The sequence below is a fragment of the Heteronotia binoei genome, chromosome 5, assembly GCF_032191835.1.
Source record: "Heteronotia binoei isolate CCM8104 ecotype False Entrance Well chromosome 5, APGP_CSIRO_Hbin_v1, whole genome shotgun sequence".
In the NCBI taxonomy this organism is placed as follows: domain Eukaryota; kingdom Metazoa; phylum Chordata; class Lepidosauria; order Squamata; family Gekkonidae; genus Heteronotia; species Heteronotia binoei.
The window spans coordinates 40,413,094-40,430,790 of record NC_083227.1 but is presented as its reverse complement, the minus strand read 5'-3'; the positions used below and the strand labels follow the sequence as shown (position 1 = coordinate 40,430,790).

The 17,697-nt window shown below is 45.1% G+C and overlaps 1 protein-coding gene across 1 annotated transcript; it reads left to right on the top strand.

Moving 5' to 3' along the window:
* The first annotated feature begins 513 nt into the window (after positions 1–513).
* Positions 514–9,900, top strand: LOC132572342 (butyrophilin subfamily 2 member A2-like). Its single transcript, XM_060239263.1, has 7 exons — positions 514–580; positions 3,282–3,629; positions 4,475–4,756; positions 5,794–5,898; positions 6,291–6,311; positions 8,196–8,228; positions 9,358–9,900. The coding sequence occupies exons 1-7, from the start codon at positions 514–516 to the stop codon at positions 9,870–9,872; spliced, it is 1,371 nt and encodes a 456-aa protein (XP_060095246.1). The 3' UTR covers positions 9,873–9,900.
* Positions 9,901–17,697: the final 7,797 nt, after the last annotated feature.

Here is a 17,697-nt window from a genome sequence, read left to right as displayed (position 1 = left end):
TTGGCCACTGATAATGCATGGAAGGATGGTGAACGTTAGAAGAATAGCGTAACATCTGACAAGAGGATAAGTTTTTCTTCTCTTTGTTCTTCTCTACATTGACTTGGCATAAGGACCACGACCAGCCAACATGAACATGACTTACAAACTCTTGATCTGTGACAGCTGTTTAACTTTTCACTAACGGTCTGGACAACGCAGTAAAACTTTGGGAACAAGGGCCTTACAACCAAGTGAGAATGAAGAGAAAGAGAAAAATTAAGAATCAACTTTAATTCAAAGGAACTGGAAACTGAAGGACACTCAAGATATCAGTGACAATGTTCTTCTTCACTTATAAGGTAAAGGAACTGTACACAAAAATATAGATGACCATGAAGCATAACCAAAGAGCACTACTTACAATATTTACATTGTTTCTTTCCCCCCCTCCCAATGTTTGTTTTCTCTTTCGGTGGTTAGAATAAAAAAACAAGGAAAGCAAAAACTTTTGGCTTCTCTTGTGATCCAGAAATGAGTTCCTTCGTATTCATTCTCATTATTTCTTTCATTGTTTTCCCTGTGAACAACATGGGCCCAGGTAAGAAACTTATAGGAGACTTTTGTTCCTGGCTCAAGTATTTTATTTCCTTCTGTCTATTGATATGTTTATTTTAAAAATGTCTCCAAGCAATAAAAAATAACTGAATGAAAACGTAAGCATTAGCATACTGGATCAGACCAAAATTCCTCCTAGGATTTGTCTGTGGTAGCCTTAAAGCTTTGCAAACCTCAGGCTGTGGGTCTGAAAGTGTAAGATGCAGCAACCTGTGATTTCTAAATATGTGTGGGTCTGGTCAGTGCCTGGCAGAGTGATTGATACATACTGCTTTGACATCTGTAGAGGCAGCTTGTGAGGAAAATGTTCTAGGCCACGGAATCTCAGGAGAGGTTCCCCTGGTGATCGAAGGGTTGTCAATTTTGAACTGGCTCCTCCTGCTTAATACTAGTTTGATCTGCAACAGTTAGTAGGCCATACAGTTTAGTAACGTCGTGAAGAGTTTTATATCAGCCTTCTTTTAAAAGGAACAGGCGAGGGGGCTGTTGCTTCTTTGAGACCTACTGTACAGTTGCCTGGAGAAGAATAAGCCTCTATTAAAGGGACAGGATGATGTGGGGAAATGGGCAGTGAAACTTTTCGTAGCACAAAAATCACTTAGTAAATAACATCCTGCTGGAACCTCTATTAGAGGGGCAGGGATTTTTTTTCCCCTTCAGGCTGTTAGCAATTCCAGATTACCGGGAAAGCCTAGAGGGCTGTCACATTGCCTGCTTATAACAAATTATAAACATTTCACCAAGACATTTGGACAAATTTATATAATAGCATATATGAAAATGCAAGAAGATATATGGGGGGAATATAGGATTTCTTCGAGAAATGTTTGTTTTATTAAGAAGCCTATTGCAAATAGTGTATATGAAAATATGGGAATATATATGGGGGGAAATATAGTGATTCTTTGAGGAATACTTTTGTGTCACTAAATAGGGTTACCAGCTTTGGGTTGGGAAATACCTGGAGATCTTGGGGGTGGAGCCTGAGGAAGGGAGGGGGGAAACTTCAGTGGGGTGCAATGCCATAGAGTCCACTTTCTAAAGCTGCAATTTTCTCCACATGAACCGATCTCTTGCTTGGAGATCAGTTGTAATTCCAGGAGAACTCCTGCCACCACCTGGAGAATGTCAGCCCAAGTCATTAAAAAACCTATTGCACTTTCATGGTTCCTTTCCTTCACTGAAGTATACTCCCTCCCCCATTTTTGTTTTTAAAGGTCAAAGAATTCCCTGCAATGCTGTTCCCCATTTTTTTATGTCAAAAAGATATAGTACTATTTACTGGGAATCAAATCAATTTGAGATTATTCTATATAACATAAAAATGCCTTGCATGATTGTCTCTAGATAATTTTATCCCACTGTTTATACCTGGAGCTCAGCATTTTCTGGAATATAACTACACTAAAAATGACGTGCATATTTTCTTGCTCAGCTTCCAAACAATGGGCAGGTATTCTCCCCACAAATGAAGGCAAACCTGGTTGATATTGCCTCCAAGAACCCTGCTGTCCCCTTTGCCCATTCAGGTAGGGGTCAGGAATGAAACCTTGTTTGCTAGACAATGCTGTTTTCCCCACATCAGTTGTAGCTCAGGTTGCATCAGCTAACTCCATCGTATCCTTACTCTCACCTTGAGGGTGACGTTATTAGTCTTATTTTTGGGGGGGGGGGGGGGCGGGGGAAGTAGATAGATCTGTTGGGTCTGGTTTAGGATGGCTGGACTGGTCAAGCAGCTGTCCTTACCTTCACTTAGCAGAGTGCTCCTTCTGAGCTTCAGCGCATCAGTGTTGCCTAGTCTAATGGCTACCACACTATCTTACAAACTACACAGAGAGCCCTTGCTTTTAATTAAGAAACCAATACTGGTGAATTTATTAGAGAAAAACATAACATAAATATTGTGGAGAGAAAGAGTAACTATACTATTCTAACTAACTGAATGGCTCTGGATTGTAGTAGGCCATCCACTTAGTTCAGAGCAGGAGAACAGACACTATACTGTTCCTCCTGATGCATGCAGGAAAGAAGAAAGAAGAGGAGAACAGGAAGAAGGAAGTTCTCTGAGATACATTCTCCCAATCAGAAAAGGTGAGTGAAAGCAGACAGGAAGAAAGTGAACCTAGCTATCTAGCTTGCTCTATGGTGTTTGTAGTCTTGGGGGACTGAGCAATTGCCATTGCCAGTCTGTTCTAGCAAGATCAATGTTGCATGGGGCCTTTATACTGACAGATATAGGTTTGGATCTGGAGCCGTGTTTCTGCAGATGCAAGAATGTCTGCTCACAAAGTGCTTGCCTTTCTTCTCCTGCAGCAACCCCCAATGTCCTTTGAAATTCTGGTAACGAGCTGGATTTGAAGGACCTTTTGGGGTTCCACAAGTCAAAGCTGGGGGGAATCGCACTCCATGGATGAAAGTCCTTATGCTCACAGATACTCTCTTCTGCATCCAAGTCGCAGAATGGTAGCTGTATCCAATAAAGTGGTTAAGTCTTTTGAGTATGCTTTATGGCACTCCAGTATGCCCCAGCATACAATTTGGGAATCACTGTTGTAGACATTTATTTAAGAGATTTATATATCACTTCCCCAAATGAATAGTATCCAAAGACAAACACTATTTGATACCTATTGTTTGTATAGCTATTTGTGATTATTTGCTTTGTTTTTTGGTACATTTCACAGTCCAATTGACAGCGATTGAACCACTTGTCTCAGTTACTGCTATTTTGGGTGAGGATGTTGTGCTACACTATCATCTGTCCCCCAGGACAAGTGCTCAGGACATGGAGATAAAATGGTTCCGTTCTCAGAACTCTTCATATGTACACCATTATCACAATGGCAAAGATTATTCTGAAAGGCAGCAGCTAAAATACCAAGGAAGGACTGAGTTTCTGAGAGATGGCATTGATGCGGGAAAGATTGACTTGAGAATCTTTAATGTCAGCCTTTTTGATGAAGGACAGTACCATTGTTCTCTGAAAAATGGGACTTTCTATCAGGAAGCCTCATGGGATGTGAAAGTAACTGGTACGTAAGTACAATTTTACAGCTTTATTCTTTCTTTTATTCTCCCTCAAGGATGGTGAAGAGTTCTAAAATGGCCACTTCCAACTGTGTTAGTTTGACAGGTGAAATTGTTACTAATCTCAAGGTGGTGCCTGGAGTCTCCTGAAATTACAACAGATCTCCAGGCTACAGAGATCTGTTCTTCTGGAAGAAACATCAGCTTTGAGAGCAGGCTGACAGGCATCACATCTCTTTTGAGCAGGGATGGCCAACTGTGGCTCAGGAGCCACATCTGGCTCTTTCACACATATTGCATGGCTCCCCACCACTCCATCAGCCAGCTTGGAGAAGGCATTTCTTTCTTTAAGTCACTTTGCCAAGCCAGCTGGCAGCTTGGATAATGTATTTAAAGTTAAAGTTGTTTTCTTTCCACCTCTCTCTCCCTCCTCCCTCTCCCAACTATTCTCTCTCCTTCCTTCCTTCCTTCCTTCCTTCCTTCCTTCCTTCCTCCAACATCTGACGTTTATGTCTCGTGGCTCTCAAACATCTGACATTCATGTCTTGTGGCTCTTACCTTAAGCAAGTTTGGCTACCCTTGGTATTGAGCATCCACCTCCCCAAACTCTGTCCTCCCCAGCTTTCTGTCTCCAAATTTCCATGAATTTCCCAAGTTTGAGTTGGTTACCCTATCCTTGCTGGACACCTTCATATATATATATATATATATATATATATATATATATATATATATATATATATATATATATATATATATATATATATATATTCTAAAAAAGACCTTTGAACAGACTGATGGAACTATGAATTTGCAAAGTAATTTCATTCTTTCTTTGTCCCAAATCTAGCATCAGGCTCTACTCCTTTCATTTCCATCAAAGGTTATAAAAAATTTGGGATCCGAGCTGTTTGTCAGTCCAGCGGCTGGTACCCAAAACCTGAGATGCTGTGGAAAGATGCCAGTGGGAAACGTCTTTCTTCTTTTTTGGAAAGAAATGTCCAGAAGGACAATGGGCTCTTTGAAGTGCAGAATGAGATCATTGTCACTCAAAGTTCAGATCAGAACTTAACCTGTGTGGTCAGGAACATTCTTCTTCACAAACAAAAGGAATCAGCCATTCATATAGCAAGTAAGTTTTCAACAAATGCTATCAGTTACTTGTACATGGGGCTGTGACTCTCAGATGAGGTGAACAGAGTCAAAGGTGAGCAGTGAGGCAGCCAAAGTTGCTGATGAATACCAAATTAATTTAGAAAGTAAACAATATGAGCATGGTGAAGAGTTCTGGCACGGTCTCTTCCAAATGGGTTACAATTTTGATAAATGAAATTAAGTGTTAAGAATGAATATAAGCTAAGAGTGTGACTCTGAAATGGTCAGGTGCTGGCTACCATGGAGAGAAACATGGTGTAGTAGTTAGTGTCAGACTGGGATCTGGGAGAAAACTCAGTTTGAGTCTATCTGTCATAGAAATGGCCAGGTGACCTTGAACCAGTCTCTCTCTCTCTCGGTGCTTTCACACACACATACTACATAACACACTTTCAATCCACTTTCAATGCACTTTGCAACTGGGGTTTACTATGGCCCTTTCTGCGCTCTCCTTTTAATCCATATTCACTGCAGTCTCCTCTAAGCAATTCTGCACTAAAATCAAATTCATCCTTCTTTTTATTCTGTTTTTATTCCCCATTCTACATTACGTTACCTCCCTTCAGTGGTTGGGCTAGCCAATAGGGTGGTGGGGACTTCAAGAGTCACACAATATGCATATGTTGGCTGTTACTTGATACTACTTTCCACCATAAAATAACATTCCATCAAATGCTGTCGTTGTTATTATTATTATTATTATTACTCTCCTGGCTGTTGGCAACTCTAGTCCAAATTAAATGATATTGGTTTTTCAATGTTTCTTCTTATCATGGCAATGTATGGATCAGATCTCATTATGAGAGTTAAGGGTTAAAGAGCATTAAAGTCTTTTAGATGCACTGTTCATGGGAATGGAGACTCAAATCTGCATCCAGCAGTTTATTCAATGAACACGCTAATTTCTGCTTTTGTTCCAGGTGCTTTTTACATTTTGAAGCCTTTTGGCCCCATTTTTTTTTTTTAAAATTCAGAATTCCAAATATTAGTTTATTTTGTTATTTTGTGTTTCAGATGACTTTTTCCCCAAAACGCCTGCCTGGATAGTGGGTCTGTGTATATCCCTGATGGTTTCAATTGGTTTGGCTCTCTTTATTCTTTACTTGTTTAAAATAAACAGTGAGTATTATGATTATGACAGAAAATATAGCAGGGTAGAGATATTTGGCAATCACTGTAGATCTTTGTCCATGTGGCATCCCAACAGGATATGATATCAAATATTTTAAGTAAATCTTTTTTTCTATAATTTAAACTCATTCTAATCCCTTGCCTTCTCCTAATTGTTGATTTATTGTTATTTAAATTCTGTATTATTGTTCCTGTGATTACTCTGAGTATAATTATTTGAATTATTGAAGCTGATGTAATTATTTTGATGCTGACCATGTTCCGAGTTTTTCTAGCATAAGACTAACTGGAAAATCACAGGGCTTACCTACAAATAACTTATGACAGGAATGAACAATTTCACATTTGCCGTAGTAATAACAACTTTTCTTTTATTCTAGGAAAACTTGCAGCAGAACTTGGTAAGTGATTCCCTTTTCAGAAATACAACATCTGGGCCACAATCTAATACACAGTTGAGATACATCAATTTCAATAAATTATACAGGGACACATGAAGGTACCTTATAATGAATCAGATCATCAGCCTGTCAAGGTCAGGTCTCAGACTGGCAGCAGCTTTCCAGGGTCTTAGGTAGTGTCTTAGATAAGTGTTCAGCCACTTACACCCTGCTGAGGTTACCCCCTATGACAGTCAGTGTGACGTGGCAGTTGGCACTTCAGAGCAGGGTTTGGTGAGAGCCAGTTTGGTGTAGTGGTTAAGTGTGTGGACTCTTATCTAGAACCGGGTTTGATTCCCCACTCCTCCACTTGCAGCTGCTGGAATGGCCTTGGGTCAGCCATAGCTCTGGCAGAGGTTGTCCTTGAAAGGGCAGCTGCTGTGACAGCTCTCTCAGCCCCACCCACCTCACAGGGTGTCTGGGTTGGGGGGAGAAGATATGGGAGATTGTAAGCTGCTCTGAGACTCTGATTCAGAGAGAAGGGTGGTGTATAAATCTGCAATTCTTATCTGGGAGAACCGGGTTTGATTCCCCATTCCTCCACTTGCAGCTGCTGGGATGGCCTTGGGTCAGCCATAGCTCTTGTAGGAGTTGTCTTTAAACGGGCAGCTGCTGCAAGAGCTTTCTCAGCCCCACTTACCTCACAGGGTGTCTGTTGTGTGGGTGGGAACGTAAAGGAGATTGTGACCACTCTGAGACTGAGAATCAGATTATAGGGTGGGATATAAATCCATTCTCCTCCTCCTCCTCCTCACATCATGTATACAGCTCAATACATTTTAAACTGGAAATGTCAAGGACTGAAACTGGTACCTTCTATATTCCAGGCAGATGCTCTACTTGTTGTTGTTGTTCAGTCGCACAGTCGAGTCCGACTCTTTGCGACCCCATGGACAAAGTCACGCCAGGCCCTCCTGTCTTCTGCCATCCTCTGACGTCTACTCAAATTCGTGTTTGTTACATCAGTAACACTGTCCAGCCATCTAATCTTTTGCTGCCCCCTTCTTCTTTTGCCTTCTGTCTTTCCCAGCATCAGGATCTTCTCCAGGGAGTGCTCCCTTCTCATTTGGTGGCCAAAGTATTTGAGCTTCAGCTTCAGCATCTGGGTTGATTTCCCTTAGGACTGACTGATTTGATCTTCTTGCAGTCCAAGGGACTCTCAAAAGTCTTCTCCAGCACCACATCTCAAAAGCATAATGCTCTGCTCCCGAGCAATAACTCCAAGTATTAAGGTTGGGAAAGGGAAAAAACCTTACCGCACCATCTTAAGCAGAGTTATATCCTTCTAAGCTGATTAGAAGGTTGCAACTCCACTTAGAATTGCACTTTTAAAAGCAGCATATTTGTCTAGTCTAAAAGCCCATCTTGGCCTCCCCTGCCCACAGAAATACATCACTGGACTAATCATCTTGCAGGAGGCATTAAGGACTGCCTTGGTATTCCAAGGAGGTCTCCCATCCAAGTACTTGACCGTGCTTGGTTTCTGAGATCTCATGAGATCAGGGGCTTACCTGGGCTATCCAGGTCAGGGCTGTGCAAAGCCTTCTGGAGTTCTGTCCCTGCTAACAGGCTTCCTGATGGCACCTGTTTTTTGGCCATGGTGTGACACAGAGTGTTGGACTGGGTGGGCCATAGGCCTGATCCAACATGGCTTCTCTTATGTTCCCTGCCTTATACACTGTAGAAAAATCACACTGTGGTAATTTTAACATGTCGATGAGAAAGTTGACAATCAGCTTTTAACTAACTCCTCATCCTTTTATGGTGAAAATGATGGTTGTTACATTAGGTGAAAATTCCTATTTTCATAGGGCTGCTAATTTTTGTTTACATGTTTGCTTTTAGGGTGGAGAAACATGGTGGTGCCAGTAGAGAAAGGTAAGTATATAGGTTTCTTTGTGACTGTTTATTTTATTCCTTTAGCCAGGAGTCCCCAATCTGTTTTAGCTTGCAGGCCCTTTTGGAATTCTGACACAACGTGGTGGGCGCAGCCACAAAACAGCTGCCACAAGAGGCAGTGCCAGCCACAAAATGTCTCTGTGTAGGAGCTTACCTTTAGTCACAAAGTGAAGATCCTTGTGCTATGACAGCAGCTGCTGCTAAAGCAGTTTTTAAAAATCTGCACAGCCAGTCAAATCTCCAATGGCCAATCAGAAGCCTTACTGGTCAAAAGACCCTCCTGGCCCTGCCCACTTTCTAAAAACAATTGGTGGGTACCAGGAAAATTATTGGCAGGGGCCATACCATGTTTGGGACCCCTGACTTAAGCTATGATTGACGAAGTTTGAGCCCAGTGGCACCTTTAAGACAAACCAAGTTTTATTCAAGGTTTAAGCTTTTGTACAGGCACACTTCTTCAGATACAATGAAATGGCAATTACCAGTCCATATATATAGGTAGAGGGTGAGCAGGAAATCAGCATAAGCGTAATAAATGCTGTTTAACAAACACAAAGATCAAACTGAAATAACAAGCTTGGTTTATATGGTCACCATGTTTGGTTTTAATTCTGGGAGAACACAAAGTGAAAGAAATAAAACAAGTTATGCTTGATATTGCTGCTCCCGGATGAGGAGTTCAAGAAACTACTTCCAGTTAGCTGGTTTTAAGTAGAGCTTGAAGGCTGTTTTGTTTGGTAAGATACATCTTGTATTTGAACGCCCTCTTGTGGTGAGTCCACCCAGGAAGTCCAGGGTCTCTACACAGAAGCAGGCAATGGCAAACCACCTGTCTTTTCCTAAAAATCCCTGTAGGATCACCATAAATCTCCTGTGACCTGACAGTGCTTCCCCTTATATGTTTAGTTCCAGAGGCTTTCCATTTGAAAAGGAAGCCCTGGAAGTAATGCAGATGCTAGCTGCTCCTGTGACTCAGCACTTTCATACAGCATTTTTCTCACCCCTCTTGTCATGGTAGATTAGCAGGAGCTGCATCACTATGAAAGTTACACTTTCGTTTCTTCTCTCTCTCTCTCTCTCTCTCTCTCTTCCCTGCTCCACCCCACAGCAAACATAACCCTGGATCCAGACACAGCGAACCATGACCTTATCATCTCTGCGGACCAGAAGAACGTAATCCAAGGGTTCATGTGGCACAGACTGCCTGACAACCCCAAGAGATTTGACGTGGAACGCTGCGTGTTGGGAAGCGAAGGGTTTTCTTCAGGGAGACATTACTGGGAAGTGGAGGTGGGGGAGGAAGGCTATTGGGCAGTGGGGGTGGCCAGAGACTCTGTGAAAAGGAAAGGGAGGCTCATCCTTGACCCCAAAGAAGGAATCTGGGCTGTAGAAAAGTGTCCAGTCCAATACCAAGCACTCACTGTCCCTGAGACGCCTCTGCCTTTGCAGAAGAAACCCCGGAAGCTTGGGATTTATTTGGACTGTGAGCTGAAGCTGGTGGCATTTCATGATGTCAATCACAAGGCCCCCATCTTCACATTCCCCATAGCTCCTCTCTGTGGGGAGAGGATCTTCCCTTTCCTTCATGTTGGAGTAGGGTGTTGGCTTACAATTTGCCCCTGAGGCTTTCCTTGCATGTGGATTGGACAGAAAAAAAAAACTTGACAAAATAGAAACTAGAACCAGGGTGGGGACAGTAGGTTTGTGTCCTCCTTACTGATTCTCCCATTTAAGCAGTTTTTGAAAATGGGGCATGTTGATTTATGGGTGAATTTATAGCTTGCAGTGAAGGAAGAAGAAAAATTGCAGATTTATACCCCGCCCTTCTCTCTGAATCAGAGAGAGCGGCTTACAATCTCTTGCTCCCCCCACAACAGACACCCTGTGAGGTGAGAGGGCTCTTACAGCAGCTGCCCTTTCAAGGACAAACTCTGCCAGAACTATGGCTAACCCAAGGCCATTCCAGCAGCTGCAAGTGGAGGAGTGGGGAATGGGTGCTGGTTTTTGAAATGGCAACATTTCTGACTTTAAAAAAGGAGGAATAATGTTTGGTGTGTTCAAAATATGATAGCACTCCAAGCTGTACGTACCTGCCTAACTGTCTAGCCAGGCATGACTTTTAATCTGACCCAAACCATCTGCACTATGTATCCTCCATCAGCTTTACCCAACCTTGCCAAAAGAAGAGTGATACTGAACTGTGTTTGAACATGGTGCCCAGGGATGTGTGATAATTTGCTCTGGAGTTTGAATGAAATAAAGAGGGCAATGACTGGCTGCTGGTGTCAGCACTCCTAATGGGAATGACTGCTTGTTCCAGTGCAGGTGCCTTCCAGCACTTGAAATGGGCATGCAATTTTTTTATTAAACCCAGCAATCTTAAAGCAATCTTGAGCAGCAATCTTAAAAATGGTGAAAAAATATTCAGATTCTGAGAAAGGGGCTTTCTTGCAAATTCATTTCACAATGAAAATCAAAAGTACGGGATAAACCAGTTTTGAAAGGAACAGGGTGAAATGGGGAAGAACTGGGACAGTAGTGGGATGTTTATGAAATTTTCTAGACGCAAGACAAAGAACCCCCCACCCCGGTAACATTCATTGAACAAGAAATAGCCTTAGTATTTGTGTTAGTAAAACTACAGCCCATATATTGTGTATTTATACTATATCTCTCCCCTTTTCCCCCATTACCCTTTCCCCCCCTTCTGTATCCCTACTGAAAATTTATAATAAAAAAAGGAGGCACACATATTTTAAATCAAAGAGACTAACATGCCACAGGGAATAAATATTATTTTTCTAACATATTGGGTTGATCCTTCAGGCTTTGGTAGCATTTCCAAGCATGGCTTTATGGCACATGCACATGCACTCATACACATACTCACTCACTCACTCTCTCTCTGCAGCCAGAATAAAACAATGAATTCCAAATACAAAGTTCGCAAGCCCAAAGGACCTCTCTTAAACAAATACCTCCTTCTCTTCCAGCCAGGGCTCTGGCAACCCAGTGCACTGATGAAGATCTAAAGGGGTGTGGTCACACGTCACATTAAAAGTGGGTGTGTAGCACTCAAATTTGAACCGCTGAATATTGATTCGATGCAGGGCCGATCAGACGAGCATCCAAGAATGAAACTCATTCTGTTGTTGAGCGATCAGACATCCAATACTATCATGCTCTTTTCTTGACGCATGTGTGATCAGATGGTGATTTCTGGGAGGGAGGGGGGTCCATTGAACATGCGCCCAACTGTTTGGAGGTGGGAAATCAAACGTTGCTTCAGAGAAGGGGGGGGGAGATGGGGAAGGGGGGAAAGTTTCCAGAATTAATGTTGCCGATTCAAACCAGGGAACTGCCAGGAATTACTTTCCTAGAAATTGGCAGTGACAATGATATCTGGAAATCCTCCACATTGAACAAAAAAAGATTTTTTTTCCTGTTCTGAATAGTGGGATAATGTTTCCCCTCCCCCATCCGATCCTGTGTTGATTGGAGAAGCAGAAGCAAAACCTCAGATACCTGGATGATCTGGCAATGCGCATGTCTGCTGGGGCTTTAAAAAAAAAAAGGTGGGAGGGGCGGTAAACATTCCAAGAAGTGGTAGCGTGCATGAGCTGGCCAAATAGGAAAATAACAACCTTGTGCCGCTTTTTAAAAAAAGGGCTGGACTTTCTACGCTATCAAATTAATGCGGCATTGATTCACAGCAAGCTGGGATGACCCTGGATGATGCTTGATTGCCAGATGTGGATGTCTGGATGAACATATTTAATCCATCAGCGAGACAGAGCTGTGTCTCCACTAATGGTACGTCTGACTGCACCCCAGGGGTGGGTGGGGCGGTATCTGAAGACAGCTGGAAAGCACAGACACCAGTGTGCTCAGTACCTTCAGCCACATGCAGCCAGCAGCAAGAGGCAAAAAGAGGAACTTCTGAGAGCACATGGAAGAGGGGCAACTAGGCAAGCAGCCTCCAACTAATGCCGAAAGAGAGGGAGAGGGGCATGCACCTGAGTCTCTCTCCAAAAATACTCCCACAAAGCTGATTACTAATAAAACAAAGGAAAGAGGCAACAGCACCAATATTAAAAGGCACACTCATGGCTGGGCAGAAAAGAAACTTTTCTCTCTCTTGCTGGCTGCTACACGTGCACACACATAATGGGAAGAGCTACATGACTCCCCCACTGCTGCTTCCCCCAGCTCATGCAACAGGCTGCTTCCATCCCATGGGCCATATGTCTGACACCCCTATTCTTGTTTGTTTATGGCCCACATTTCTCCCCAATGGGGATCGAACATAGCTTGTATCATTTTTTTCTCCATTTTATTCTCGCAACAACTTTGTGAAGTAGGTTAGGCTGAGAGTGTGTGCCTGGGGCAAGCTCACTTAGTGAGCTTCCATGGCAGTGTGGGGATGTGAACCTGGATCTCCCAGATCCTAGTCAAACTATTACACCATGCCAGCTCACACTAGGGTTGCCAAGTCCAATTCAAGAAATATCTGGGGACTTTGGAGGTGCAGCCAGGAGACATTGGGGCGGAGCCAGGAACAAGGGTGTGATAAGCATAATTGAACTCCAAGGGAGTTCTGGCTATTCACATTTAAAGGGACATCACACCTTTTTAAATGTCTTCCTTCCATAGGAAATAATGAAGGATAGGGGCACCTTCTTTTGGGGCTCATAGAATTGGACCCCCTGGTCCATTTTGAAACTTGGGGGGTACTTTGGGGAGAGTCCCTGAAACCTCCAGATCAATTTCCCATTATACCCTGCGAGAATTGATCTCCACATAAGGAATAATGAAGTGCTCAGCAGACATTCCCCCCCCACACACACACACCGTTTCTGGTGACTCTGAAGGGGGATTGGCTTCTCTACTCACGAGTTGCTGCCAACTTCTTCCAAGTAACACAGACACACCATCCCAAGAGGAAGCCTTTCAATTGGAGACTGAAGCCTCCGGAGGGGAAAAGGCACATGGTCCTCTGGGGGTGAGGCTTCCCCCCGCTGGCCAGCTGACTGGGGGCGTCAAGGAGCTTGGGAAAGCAGAAGTTGGTTGCCCTGGTGGATGACCTTCAATGGCACCTGGATCGGGGTGGCTCGGCGGTGCTGATGTTGTTGGACCTGTCGGCTGCGTTCGACACGGTCGACCATCGGCTACTGACGTGCCGCCTCGCCGACGCGGGGATTCAGGGGTTGGCCTTACAGTGGCTTTCCTCTTTCCTGGAAGGTCGGGGACAAAGGGTCGCAATTGGGGGGGAGCTATCCCGGAGGCGCACACTTGATTGTGGTGTGCCCCAGGGGGCGGTTCTCTCCCCGATGTTATTTAACATCTACATGCGGCCTCTTGCCCAGATTGCCCGAAGGTATGGGCTTGGATGTCACCAGTATGCTGATGACACCCAGCTCTATCTACTGATGGATGGCCAACCTGTCTGCGCCCCGGAAAATCTTGACCAGGCATTACGGGCCGTGGCTGAGTGGCTCAGACTGAGTGGGCTGAAGCTAAATCCTACGAAGACAGAGGTCCTTTGCTTGGGTCGCCGCGGCCTGGGGAGGGGGATCTCCCTACCGGCTTTTGACGGTGCGCCGCTGATGGCGGCGGACAGGGTCAAGAGCTTGGGGGTGCTGTTGGAGCCTTCCTTAAGGATGGAGGCTCAGATAGCAGCCGCTGCCAAGTCCGCATTTTTTCATCTTAGGCGGGCAAGGCAGCTGGCCCCCTTTCTGGAATGCGACGACCTAGCAACAGTGATCCATGCTACGGTCACCTCAAGGTTGGACTACTGCAATGCCCTCTACATGGGGCTGCCCTTGTCCCGGACCCGGAAACTGCAGCTGGTGCAGAATGCTGCGGCCCGGCTGTTATTGGGTCTCCCAAAGTGGGGACACATCCGGCCGGGTCTCCGGACTCTGCACTGGCTTCCAGTGATATACCGAGTCCGGTACAAGGTGCTGGTTATTACCTTTAAAGCCCTATATGGCCTGGGACCTGCCTACCTGAAGGACCGTCTCTCCCCACATGTTCCCCAGAGAGCACTGAGGTCAGGAACACAAAATCTCCTCACTATCCCCGGGCCAAAAGAAGCCCGTCTGAAAGCCACCAGAGAAAGGGCTTTCTCCGTTATGGCCCCCGTATGGTGGAATCAGCTGCCGGAAGAGGTGAGGGCCCTGCGGGACTTGGCGCAGTTCCGCAGGGCCTGTAAGACGACCCTCTTCCGGCTAGCCTACACCTAGCTATGATGACAACTGATGTAACTGGCCAGCCATCTGTTTACAGGAAATTGAAATATGCTGTTTTAAAGTTTTAACTGTTTAAATATTTAATTGTTTTATACTTAATATTGTTTAAATTTTATGTTTGATTAAATTGTTGGAAGCCGCCCTGAGCCATTCGTGGGAAGGGCGGGATATAAATCTCAAATAAATAAATAAATAAATAAATAAATAAATAAGAACCCCCGCTGGGACCTGGGGATTGGCAAGCCTAGCTCACACAGAAGAAAATGCCACACAGTCCACATATATCTAAGGAAGGGAGTGTTGACTCTTGAACACTTATGCTCCAAAAATATTGTTGGTCTCTAAGGTGCTGCTGGACTTGAACATAGCTGAGCCTGGAGACAAACATGGCTGCCCTCTGAAACAGTCCCCATGTAGCCACATTCAGTTTTGAGCTGAACATCCCAGCCTCCTTGTTTATTTCTGCTGCTATGTTTGCACACAGAAAGTATTTGAGGCCATACAACAGCATGCAAGCATGACACAGCCCTCTGTGGTTCTTATCCTAGCAGCAGGGTGTAATAGGAGAATTACGAGCCGAGCACAGGCTCCAGTTCTGGCCATCACCAAAAAAACTCTTCATCACCATGGACCCAGAAACCTCCAAGACCACCTCTCTCGCTATGCACCAGAGTGGCAGCTTTGCTGATGTGAGGGAAGCTTTCTGAAGATGCCCTCCTGCAAATGCGTAAATTGGTAACAGCCTGTTCATGTGCCTTCTCTATGGCGGCTCCCGCCTTATGGAGTGGCCAGCTAGAGGTGGTCAGGAAGGCCCCTCCGCTTCTGTCATTCTGCAGACTGTGCAAAACAGTAAATGTTTAAGAGGTCTGCCTTTTTCACACAATGGAATTTTCAATGGGCAAAAAAAGAGAGCAAATTTTCAGCTGGAAAACAATGCCCAACAATCCCAGCCCTGCTTGGATTCTCCAAGGGAATCCGGGCATCCTGGCTGCCTCTCACATCACTGGAACAGCACTGCAATAGATAGAAAGAGAGCAGAAAAAGGGTGGCTCGTTTTCTCTGAGATGCTGTCAGCTTAAATCACATTAATTCCAACAATCTGTGACATAGTTTAGTGAGAACCTATGAGTAAGGCCAGCAGACAGGCTTCTTTGTGCTTCCTGTTGCACGAAAGTGTAGGTCTCTGCTGGTGTAAGTTTCCCTTCCTTAAGTTTCCAATTCACTTGAAGGAGGAAAGTGAAGCAGAAACTGCTGGGAGAGAAGAGAGTGAAGACTAGGAGGAAGTAGAGGCTTACACAAAGTAATAAATAAATAAATCTGACATTCTCTCAAGCTTAGTAGGCACAGGGTGTTTCCATGGATATGCATCGTTGCCTATCTCCCTCCCCCCAGATTAAGGAAGAGAGGAAGAGACCCTGCAGAATCACTAGGTGTTTTCCTGAATTGCACAAAATTCACTGGAAACAGCCAGTGTCACAACCTAAAGGGAAGTTACTGTTGAATACTGGTGTGGGTATTTAACGACAATCTTTGCCTTCTCCAGCTCAACGCTCACCTGTCACCCGACAATCTGTCAAGCAGGAGCTATAAGTTACAGCCATAAGTTGGCATGCTGGGCCAAAACAGATGCTCATGAGGTTTATCATACCAGATGGCATGAAAATCGGCTTCTCCGCCAGCAAAGAAGCTCGGCTGGAAGAGCGTCAAAGTTATCTGGTCCACTTTGCATTTCGAGAAGGTTGATTCAAAGCTGGAACACCAGCCCTGAGACAAGACCCTGGGGCAAGCTGCAGAAGGAGTCCACGGAAGCCTGGTGCCTTCTCTGAAGGCAAGAGATGTTGGAGGAGTTCCAGTCCTCTCCTTGCAGCTCCTCCAGAGCAGCCAAGAGGATTCCTACCTGCTAAAGGCAAGTGGGCAACCAGCTCCACCATCCCTCTTCCATTCAACACAGTATGCGGCCTTCAGGAGGGTCCCTGGGGCACGCCTGTCTGCCGCCTCAGCAGCTGCCCTCCCTTCACCTCCACCAGCAGACCTGAGCCTCCAAGCTCTGCTCACCCACCAGTCCTTCAGGTGCGAGGTCTGCTGCTGTGACTGGCCCCTTTGCCTCTCACCCGCTCCCACTGGGTACTCACGGTGTGGGCCTGGTGGCACAGGTGGACTAGGAGAGAGGCAACACCAGCAGGCAGCAGCTGCACAAGGCTCCTGCTGTGCAGACTTGAGTCAGTTGGGTGACGAGTCAGTTGCACACATGGGCTGAATGGGAGGGCTGCGGTCTGCATCAGTACAATGCCCTCTCTGGCAGCACAGGGAAAGGCAAGGGGAAAGTGACCAGATCTGACATCACTGTCCCAGGAACTGCCACAGCATACTACCTGCAAGACTTCGCAGTCATGTGGATGATGGCCGATTCAGTGCCCCTGGGAGCCCAGCCCAGGCCTAAATTGCCTAGTGGCAGAGCCAGCCCCGGTGATGTCATTATGTCCCAGATGCAGCTTATGCAGGCCTCCTCTTTTCTTCAATCGTTTAAAGGGAAATCGTCTTTTACAGGGCAGACGTCGGTGGTACAAGACTCTTCACTTCATGACTAAAGGTAAGCTGTGTTTTTGCATTTTTACATTTTGTGTGTGTCTGTGCATGTGCACACACGAGCACACCTGGAAGTCATGGTGACCTCTGGTGACTGACCCCTACTGGGAACATGGAGGATATACAGAGAGGTGGCTGAAGAAAGCCTGTCCCTGTTGTTGTGCGTGACTACTGGTATTCCAAGGTGGTCTCCCATTCAAGTACTTGCCAGAGTCAACCCTGCTTACCTTCTGAGATCTGATGATATCGGGCTTGCCTGGGCTATCCAGGTAAAGGTGCAGGAAAATTACCGATTTCACACACAGCTTACCACGCGGTCACGTTCCTGTTCTCTGCGTAGCGTCCTTCGGATTTCCCATATCTGCGCCGGAGTTACAGGAAGTGTCATGGCTTTCATGTAGCAAATGTAAACTGCTAAAACCCAGTTTACGTTTGCTATGCAAAAGCCACAGCACTTCCTGTAACTCCAGCGCAGATAGTGGGAAATCTGACGGACTCTGCGCAGAGAACAGGAATGTGACTGTGGGGTAAGCTGTGTGCTAAATCGGTCACTATTTTAAAACAATATGTTTACTCTGAACAGTATCCTGTCAAACAGAGTTTCTGCCTGA

What these genes read in the sequence shown, in the direction of transcription:
- LOC132572342 (XM_060239263.1), top strand. Translation starts at nt 514, where the DNA reads ATGAGTTCCTTCGTATTCATTCTCATTATTTCTTTCATTGTTTTCCCT. An exon ending in TGTGAACAACATGGGCCCAG is followed by an intron (nt 581 to 3,281) that starts GTAAGAAACTTA and finishes TACATTTCACAG; the next exon opens with TCCAATTGACAGCGATTGAA. An exon ending in ATCAGCCATTCATATAGCAA is followed by an intron (nt 4,757 to 5,793) that starts GTAAGTTTTCAA and finishes TTTGTGTTTCAG; the next exon opens with ATGACTTTTTCCCCAAAACG.